This window comes from Morus notabilis, unplaced genomic scaffold (assembly GCF_000414095.1).
Source record: "Morus notabilis unplaced genomic scaffold, ASM41409v2 Scaffold165, whole genome shotgun sequence".
NCBI lineage: Eukaryota > Viridiplantae > Streptophyta > Magnoliopsida > Rosales > Moraceae > Morus > Morus notabilis.
The window spans coordinates 650851-661201 of NW_010363979.1; the positions used below are offsets into that span (position 1 = coordinate 650851).

Here is a 10351-nt window from a genome sequence, read left to right on the forward strand (position 1 = left end):
TTAAACGTTAAGTGTCACATTAATAGTACGTGACTCTCATTTCAAGAGTAAATAAGTAATTTACCGTTATTTACATATCTGTTCAAAGTACGAATCTCTGTAAAATGTTTGCCTTCTGCTGAAAACGGATCACCAACATCATTCGATGCCGCTGTTGAAGCTGCAACTCTTTGTGCAGAAGTTAATTAGAGGAGCTCGAGGTTCAGAAAAAGCATCTCCATTTGCTTCAGAGTTCCTCTCTGCTTCAACAACAGCGTCCACTGTGGCTCTTCTTCCCACTGAAGAAGAGCCACTAAATCAAACAGAAAAAGTTTTAAATTATATGCATATGGATGTAGAAATCACATACAGAGGTGTCAGAAGACATTAATAAAATAAGTTCTCATTGATTTTATTGATTCGAATTTAAAGTTTAAATTTTATTACAGTAAAAAATTCTTAAAAATAATCACATTTAATTTTTTTATTACAGTAAAAAATTATTACATAAAATCACATTTTAATTCAAATTAAAAACTTAAATTAACAAACTAAACAGTCTAAATGTGCAAACATATACCACAGAGAAAGTGTGATATAACAATCACATACAGCTGGAAAAAGTACATACTTGAATTCCCGCTACGAACAACAAACTGAAAGACTGGAAGCAAATAGACCCGAACAGTGCTGCCATCTCGAACCTATTCAACAATACCTTGCAAAGAACTTCCTTTTGGGCTGTTCAGTTCGCTAATTCGAGTTTTTAATTTGAATTGAGATGTGATGTTGTGTGAGAATTTTTTACTGTAGCAAAAAAGTTAGATGTGATTATTTTTAAGAGCTTTTTACTGTAGCAAAACTCGAATTCTAAACTCGAATCAACGAAAAGAACGAGACTTAAATCGGTGAAATGAATAAGACTTTAAGAGTCTGTTTGGTACCTAGATTCGTTCTCTGATTTGAATCATGATTCATAATTCACTACAGTATTTTTTCTCATAAAAAATATACATAAATTAAAAATAATTTTAATCACATAATTTAAATTTATGAACCAAACGTCACCTGAATATTTCTCCTATTGTAATTGTAAAATTATAAAAATGGTCAACTTTGTACGATACATTTTAGCCACAAATTAGACACAAGTGGCAAAAAGCCTGTATGGTATTTAATTCCTCATAGATCTGAATTCTGACACCGTATTTGGGATTTGATGACCGCAAGATGACCCGCTAGAAGGTTTTGAAACTCGAGAGTCGAAACTGAGTTCTGACCCGTCTGAAAGCAGTTAAGGCCGATCAAGTGCTGGCGGGCCATAAGACGACTTTTTACTCGACTGGTGGGCCCTACAGGCTCTGTACAAATGGAAGTAATCCGCCATTATTTAAAGGGGCTCACTTCCTCAGCTAATTAAACTGATATCATCCACATCTCGTAGTAGTGTCATCGTTTGTGCATTGTTTTCTCTTTGTTTTGTTTAGCTCCTTTGAAAGCACACAAGAAAAATGGGCCAGGGAAGAGTCAGTGCAATGGTCGCGGCGGCTTTGCTGTTGTTGTTGGTGCTTAGCCAAACTGAGTTGGCTCGTGCGGCAACCTACACGGTCGGCGGCGCCGGCGGCTGGACCTTTAACGTTGCCGGTTGGCCTAAAGGAAAGCGCTTCCGTGCTGGTGACACACTTGGTAAGTATATATTTTTTTGCTCGTGTTTAAATAAAATTTTTTAAGGGTTATCTTTGAAGCCTCTTTTAAGGGGTTAATAAAAAGAAAATATTACGGATGTTAAGCACCACTATTAATTGAAGGAGCTCATTTTGCGATACTCACATTTTAGTAGTCACTACTCTCTTGTTTTTTTCTTTTAAAAAAAAAAAAAAAAAAAAAAAAAAACTAGTTTGGATTAACACTAGCACTACTCTATTATTATTTTTTCTTTTATTTAAAAAAAAGAAAAAAAAAACTAGTTTGGATGAAATTGTCGGTCCAATATTCTTTCAAGTTAGGGGAATCCATGAGGATCTCTCTCTCTGTTTTATTTTTCCGCTGAAAACACAACGGTTATATCAAGATTTTAGGATCAAAAGGCTCCAAAATTATGGATTAACACTAGCACTACTCTATTATTATTTTTTCTTTTATTTAAAAAAAAGAAAAAAAAAACTAGTTTGGATGAAATTGTCGGTCCAATATTCTTTCAAGTTAGGGGAATCCATGAGGATCTCTCTCTCTGTTTTATTTTTCCGCTGAAAACACAACGGTTATATCAAGATTTTAGGATCAAAAGGCTCCAAAATTAACAGCGGAATTTGGTGTTTAACGTTCTAGCTGCGAGCACTATATTTTTTTGTTAAAATTAATTTTTATTAAATATGCCTCCTGAACTGAACTTTGCATTCTAATTTTATATATAGTTTAAATTTTGAAAAACTATTCATTTTACTCACTAAACTATATAATATCCTTCAAAACACCCCTTGAAGTCATGTAATTTTAAAAATACTCACTAAACTATTTTTTTTCTTATGGAATAAACTTTTTTTTTGGTCAACTTATCTCAAATTTAATCATTAGTTTTTGGATAATATTTTTATAAAGTTATAAATAGTGTCACGTGATCATTTCGAGTAATTCACGTATAATAAAATAAATGAACCATTTTTAAAATTTAGAAAGCGTAACCGACATATAGTTTACGGGTATTCATGAAATTAATCCTTCTTTTCAACATGCTTTTGTGCAAAGGATTGTACGTTTTTAATTTGTTTTAATACCCAACTATGGAGGCTCATGAACTTTTCGTGCAGTGTTCAACTACGGCCGAGGTGCTCACAATGTGGTGGCTGTTAACAAGGCCGGTTACCAGACGTGCAGGACAGTACCAAAGGGAGCCAAAGTCTATACAAGTGGAAAGGACCAGATCAAGCTAGTGAAGGGCCAGAACTTTTTCATATGCAATTTTCCCGGGCACTGCGAATCTGGAATGAAAATTGCCGTAACTGCAGCCTAATTAAAGGGGAAACTATGTATTTATTAGACGTGATTGTCACTCTATAGTAGAGCATTATCATGTATTAAAAAACCATGTTTTGAAGTGTTGTTTGGAATGGAATAAAATAGTTTCTTTATGTCATATAATATACTTTATATTTGTATCACATAATAACACTTTGAGTAAATTGAAAAAAAAAAAAAAAAAAAAAAAAAAAAAAGACAAGAGTTTGGTGTTTGTGACCTTTTTACTTCTCATCATGGGTTTTCATGGCGCGAATTATTACTTTGTTATTCATCATGCGTGCATGTGCAGATCAGGTGATTGTTAACCTATTAACAAAAGTAAGAGGATTAAAAAAAAAAAGAAAAAGCAAAGGACATAAAAATCTTCACAATTTTCTTTTCCTACTCTTTAGGTTTAGATCAAATGATGCCATTCTAATCAAAGTTATATCCCCTCTAGTAATGATGTCAGATCAGTAATTAATTATAATCCTTTATATACAGGCTACAAGCTTCAATAAGTTGATTCTAAATGTTATTTCTTCTTTCTTAATCGAACTTGATTAGTAAGAGTAATTATTAAATAAACAATTAACCAGGTTAAGGTATGCAAAGCAAGCAACCAATCAAAACAGGAAACCAAAAATTGCAGATAAAAACTGTGGAGAGAAAGTAACCGAGCCAAGCTTATAGTGTTCCCCATTTGTCTTAAAAATATAAATCTTCGTAACGAAAGAGTCTTTATTTTGTTGATACTTCATTTGTCTTAAAAGTAGACTTCTAAGTAAATAAAGAGTCTTTATTTTGTTGATACTGTAAACGGATCATCGTACTAAGGAATTCTTTAATGAACAGGTCATATAAACAAAACTTTTGCTAATTTTACACTAACTTTTGCTAACTTTTAATAGACAACAGGGAGAGATGGTTTCTGAGAGGAGATGTGTCTCAACAGAGGAGTGTGGGTTCTTTATTTTATAGGGTTTCGATGGGACAATGGCCCCATCACTTTTCGATATAGGACAAGAAACTCTCAACTTCTTTGAAGTTTTTCCTTTAGTTTTATCCAGTTTTATAGGAACATTTTAAGAGTTAATTTCTTATTCACTATTTTACTATTTTGAACATATGAATATATTATTTTGGTCTCTTCGTGATGGAAAATACAAATCTAAATTGAGCCATCACTAATACAAAGTAAGTCCCGCTTAAAATTGAGCCTCAAAATGATACCTCAAAAAAAGATTTCCAAACTATTTTTCTAACAATAAGTAAATATATAATAGATTGAGTTAAGTCTATAAAATGTCTGTAAAAGTTTTAATGATGAATATGAGAGGTTTCCTAAAAAATATATATATAAGAAATAAATTCCTTCCAGAAATAAAAGAAAAGTTATATATATATATATATATATATAAACAGAGTGTATACATATCCTCTTTTCTACACTGTTTTCTTCGAACACTTTTTTAAAAAAATATTTACATGAAATTTAAGGTCCGATTAGTGCGCTGATTCGAGTTGAAATGTAATTTTATGTGAGAGCTTTTTACTGCAATAAAAAAAATTAGATGTGACTGTTTCTGAGAGTTTTTTACTGTAATAAAACTTGAATTCTAAATTCAAATCGGTGAAATAAATAAAGTCTTAACGTGGCACGTATTTTGTTTTGAATAGGACGTGGCCCATATCAGTTTTTAGTAGTTAATTTTTTTCTTTTTTTTCTTATATCCTAATTTTTTAGTGGCTTTTTAATGAATATATTTTATTGTTTTTAAAGAGAGAGAGAGAGAGAGAGAGAGAGTGAGTGTGTGAAGAAAAGAAAGGAAAGAAGAAGGAATGAATTAAAAAAAAAGGGAAATTAATAACTAGCTAGAAAAGTTACTAAGTACATTTATTCGCAATTCAATATTCGATGACACACTGCAGTATATATTCGTTGGTGTACAAATTCGGTGGCTTTGGCCAGTCAAAATAAGCTAAACTGTAGAAGTTATTAGTTTCTAGTTAATTATAAAAAGGCGAATTTGAACATTGTAGGTTAAAATCAATCTTAAAGTATAGAACGTTTTTTTAAAGAAAAAATATCATTTTAATATTATTAAAAACACATCATTTCAGCGAGATATTTTTCTATAATAGAGAATATTAAAATGATTTTATCAAAAAAAATTTGATAACGCTACTTAATAATTGACACTATTTTAGAACCAAGTAGTTCTCGATTGATTAATAAGTAAATAGATAATAAATTGAGTTAAGTCTATAAAATGTATGTAAAATTTTCACAAGTAATAATGAATATGAGAGGTTTCCTAAAAAATTAAAAAATTAAGAAATAAATTCCTTCCAAAAATAAAAGAAAAATTATATATAAAAAAACAAAAATACAGACATAACCTCTTTTCTTCAAAAATCATTTGTTTTTCTTTTTTTTTTTTTTACACTTCAATGAAAATTTTAATGTGGCTCATATTTTGTTTTAAATAGAACGTGGCTGTATCAGTTTTTAGTAGTTAATTTTTTTTTTTTTTTTTTTTTTAATGAAGTTACAGAACGGTAGTTATAAATATGGATAAAATTTCTTCTTAAAAACACAAAACAAACAAACAAAAACAAAGGAATGAATGAAAGGAAGGAAAGAAGAGGAAATCTCTCTATGCTTAAAAGAGGCAATGCTTGACACTTAACAGAGTTAATACTCTTTTCGATGAGAAATACTAAATACAGAGTCTTTTACAGATATTAGTTTAATTTTTTAACACGTATCATCTCTATTTCTTCAAACAAACTAACTTAATTACAATTCACTCTCTTTATACTTATTTATAAGTATGTCATTTTTACTTTTTGGCTCCCAAATATAACGACTTCAACATTTAAATATAGCGATTTTACTACTGGTTGTTGTAATGCGTTAATTACGAAGCCTCTACACTACTGGTTGTTGTAATGCGTTAATTACGAATCTCATATTGCTTTAAAGGTTACATGCTACCCATTACTATAAAATAGTCTCTTTTTTAATAAGTTTTTTTTTTTTTTTTTTAATAAGAGAAAAGAAAAGAAACCCAAAAATATAATCATTTACACATTGTAATAGAAGGAAAAAAAAAAAACAAGGGACACCTTTGCAGAGATAAGGTTGCATATTCCTTAATTATTAAAAAAAAAAAAAAAAAAAAAAAACGTTGCATATTCATTTTCCTTTGTTTTGAGTCTTTTGACAGAGCCTTGCATAATTTATCAAAGAACAAGGGATGGAAATCTTAAAACTGTGAATCATGAAAAACTTCAATATAGTTGAATTGCAAAATAGTATAATCTAAATAAAAACAACACTCCGTCAAATCAAGTCTTCTTATGGTCATGAAACTTGCAAAATAACTATTCTAAAAACTTAATGACAAAAACAGGTTTTCTTTCTTCCAATCTTCCGAGGACATATCCTTCTCTTCAACTTATATATCTTAATATTTGAAGGACCAACTTGAGATGTAATGTTCTTGAATAAAGTCATATTTTACCTCAAAAGCAAAAAAAAAAGAAAAAAAAAAGAAGAAAATGTTCTTGAATAAAGTCACATTTTACCTCAAAAAAAAAAAAAAAAAAGAAGATACCGATTATACATTACAAAGTAATTATGAATACAAGTTAGATAATTTTTTACCTGAGAATATATAAGTTATAAGAAGATAAGTTAGGAACGACGCATAACATGTATAGATTAGAAAAAAGAAAAGAAAAACGGAAAAAACAATCAAAGGCTTCAAAACGGGAAAAAAAAAAAAAAAAAACCATAAACAACAAAAAATTTTAAAAAAAGTTGGAGCAAATTATACACATTGAGAGTGAAGCATAAAATATATACACATTAAGAAAAACGAAAGAAAAACCAAAAGAACAATTGACGGCTTCAAAACGAAAAAAAAAAAAAAGAACAGAAAAGAAAAAACCATAAATAACAAAGAATTTTTAAAAAAAATCTGGAGTAAATTTTATACATTAGGACTAAAACATATCAACGGCTTCAAAGGAAAAAAAAATAAAAAATAAACGAAAAAAACTATCAACAATAAAAATGAAAACAAAGCTGGAGTAAAATATATGTACTTTAGAGTTGTTTTCGTCTTCTTTTTAAGTGAATTGCACACCAATATTCCATTGAAAAAAGATCTCCCCCTATTACGCAAGCCTCTCTCACATTTTTATTTTTTCTTCTTCGGGATTGTATAAACTGGTTGATTTGGGAGCCAAAAAGAGAGGAATTGGACTCTTGTAATTAAGTGTAAAGAAAGTGACTTATTATTAAGTTAGTTTGTTTAAGAAAATAGAGATGACATGTATCGAAAGATTAAACTAATCTGTAAAAGAGTCTGTATTTAATATTCCTCTAAAAGTTATCTTTACACTATTTTTTTATACTAAACTGTGTTCGTTTAATTTACAATTATACATATTATTTTTGTTACTAAGTGTATAAATTTAAAAGCTGAGTATTATTTTAATGATTTTTTTAAGAAAACTTATTTTTAAAATAAATACAAAAACTTTTAAATAATTGTATAAATAATATTCTCATTATCAAATAAAAAATTAAATTTTTTAGATGGTATAAATTTAAATGCGAGTATTGTTTTAACGATTTTTTTAAGAAAACTTATTAATAAATAAATACAAAAACTTTTAAATAATTATACAAATAAATTTTTTATTATCAAATAAAAAATTAAATTTTTTAAATGTCTTTCACACGACAATACGTGAGAACATTCGTACAACTGGTTAATTAAAAAGCAGGAAATTAATATATAAAAAATTAGTAACTAGCTAGAAAAGTACTACGTACATTTATTCGCAATTCAACATTCTATAACCCTCTAAAAACTTGGTGGCTTTGGCCAGTCAAAAAATATATAATCTTGTTTGGTGTCCGTGTAGCCATAAACACCATCTTGACGAACAACCCATGAGCAATGGCGACACCTGGGAAAATCCCTCTTGGCTTCATATATCTTAAACCCGCCTTGCGCATCTCGCCAAGAGAAACTGCAGAGCAAGAAAGACGTCATGAAGAAATTTGGCCGGAATGACCACTGAAATGTGCCATTAGTTGGTAAAACATGGATTCCTAAATCATCGTCCTTAGACGCGCAATGACTCGTCACGTTTTGATGATCCGGTAAGCTATTAGCAATGGAGACCGTCGTCGTTGGATTCCGAAACCAGCCGTTCTCATGATATTCCTCAGTTTTCGCATCTTGGCTTGTTCTAGCGCCATGTAGGGAAGAAGCAAACAAGAAGGCAAAAAACCAAGTTTTTGCTCTGAATTTAGACATCTTTGTTTGTTTTTTGATCACAATATATGCAAAAATGTCTATATTTGTAGAACAATTAGAGTGGGAAACAAAGAGGAATAAATGGTGACAGAAATGTGATGGAAATATTCTCCTATAAATGACCACGTAAATGCCGAATTGGAGAAGTTCTTTAAATTAGTTAGTAAGGGAAAATGGGCAATCAATGACGTTATATATGTATATATGTAATGGAACGTTATATAAGTCAATATATATGACACGTTACTAGGTATTTTACCATTTAAGTTCTAAATAAATCTGCGAATTAAATAAGGAATCAAAACAGTAAGAGTTAAATTTATGAGTAGTCCCTGAATTTTTTTTTCTATTTACAATTAATCTTTATAGTCAATTTATTTTATTAATAGTCACTGAATTCAAAAAGAGTTTCATAAATAGTCCATCTGTTAAATCTTAGAAATATTTAATTTTGTCTCATAAGAAACTCTTAAACTATTTTTTCTCTTTAAAAATAGTCTTTATGTTAAAAGTTGTACTAAATTTAATCTCTAAACTTAAAAAAATACCAAAACTAGTTCATTTTTTAAATAATAAGATAAAAAAACATTAAATACAAGAAGTTATAAGAAATTTAGTTTCTAAAATTTAAAAAAAAAAACCAAAATTAGTTTTTTTCTACACATATTTGTATTTTTTATCTAGTTATTTACATGTGTAATTTTGATATTTTTTGAGTGATTATATTTACCCTACCATATTAATAGATGTTCTCATTTAATTATTATCTGATAATATAACTTTAAAGATGAATATTTTCATAAATATCTTTGTATTATATCCATTTTAACCTTTTTATCTCTCAATCTCTCACTTTAATTTTTCTTATTTTTTTGTTAAAGAAAATTTACATAAAAAATACAATTACAAACTAATTTAATTCAAAACAAAGCAAAAAGATGAACCTAAACACATACAAAAGTCAACTAAGAAGACAAAATCCATATATATCTTAACCATTCATTATAATCTTTCACACCAAATTAAGAGGAAAAGGTTTCTTAAAAAAAAAAAGTAAAAGCAATTAACTGCAAACGACAATTCACAATATAACAAAGTGCATTACACGATTATTTCATAACATTGTTTTATCTACTATAACAAAAAAAGTTTTAAAAAAATATTTTATTGTTTATATTGGGTCATTTAGAAATTCAATGCGGTGAATAGAATCACTATGCGTTAGTTTAGAGACTAAGTTTGGTACAACTTTCATATTTAATGTTTTTTTTACATCTATTTATTTAAAAATGAAATAATTTTGACATATATATTTTTTTTAAGTTTAGGGATTAAATTTAGTAGAAAGAAAATAGTTTAGAGATTTTTATGAGGTAAAATTAATGGTTTTTATCTAAAATTTAGCAGATGGATAATATATGAGAAACTTTTTGAGTTCAAATATTATTCACGGGATAAATTGACTATAAAGACTAATTATAAAAAAGAGAAAAATATAAGAAATATTCATTAATTATAAAAAGAGAAAAAAAATTCAAGAAGTATTCATGAATTTAACTGTAAAATATGGCGAACTAGGAAAGTACTGCTAGGCTTTAATTACATTGAAAAAAGAAAAAAGAAAAAGAAGAAAAGAAGAAAAGAAGAAGAAAGAAAGTACCGCACGGAATATAAGGAAGCACATGCCATTTACCAAAACTTGAGCAAGATTTACCAAATTTCTTCTCCATGAAAAAATGGCAATTACGTATTAAAACCAAAAAAAAAAATGGAGTATCTACAAATTTACCCTCGATGAAAAAATGTAATTACATTTTAAACCAAAGGATACTAAATCAGTAAGAAGGCTTTTTTTCAGTTATAAGAAAAAGACTTTCTTTTTTCTTTTCTATTACATTATATTTTTAAAGATTAACTTATTTCCTTTTGGATCTAGATTTTCTATTCAATTTTTAATGTCTTAATTGGTGTCTAACTAATTAATGACAGCACATCATCCCATAATAAGTAAAAAAAAAAATTTTAAATAAATT

At 28.4% G+C, this 10351-nt stretch overlaps 2 protein-coding genes across 2 annotated transcripts; one reads left to right on the plus strand and one right to left on the minus strand.

Annotated features, from left to right (window-relative positions):
- The first annotated feature begins 1406 nt into the window (after positions 1-1406).
- LOC21406932 (basic blue protein) lies at positions 1407-3112 on the plus strand. The gene is made up of 2 exons (XM_010105580.2): positions 1407-1665; positions 2787-3112. Exons 1-2 carry the CDS (start codon positions 1491-1493, stop codon positions 2987-2989), a joined length of 378 nt encoding a protein of 125 aa, XP_010103882.1. The 5' UTR covers positions 1407-1490; the 3' UTR covers positions 2990-3112.
- A 4747-nt stretch (positions 3113-7859) lies between these two features.
- Positions 7860-8318, minus strand: LOC21406933 (S-protein homolog 6). The gene has a single exon (XM_010105581.1). The coding sequence runs from the start codon at positions 8316-8318 to the stop codon at positions 7860-7862; it is 459 nt and encodes a 152-aa protein (XP_010103883.1).
- Positions 8319-10351: the final 2033 nt, after the last annotated feature.

Excerpts from the sequence above, each read along its gene's own strand:
- LOC21406933 (XM_010105581.1), bottom strand. The coding sequence starts at position 8,318 with ATGTCTAAATTCAGAGCAAAAACTTGGTTTTTTGCCTTCTTGTTTGCT.
- LOC21406932 (XM_010105580.2), top strand. The coding sequence starts at position 1,491 with ATGGGCCAGGGAAGAGTCAGTGCAATGGTCGCGGCGGCTTTGCTGTTG. Across the intron at positions 1,666-2,786 it reads CCGTGCTGGTGACACACTTG|TGTTCAACTACGGCCGAGGT; the intron begins GTAAGTATATAT and ends CTTTTCGTGCAG.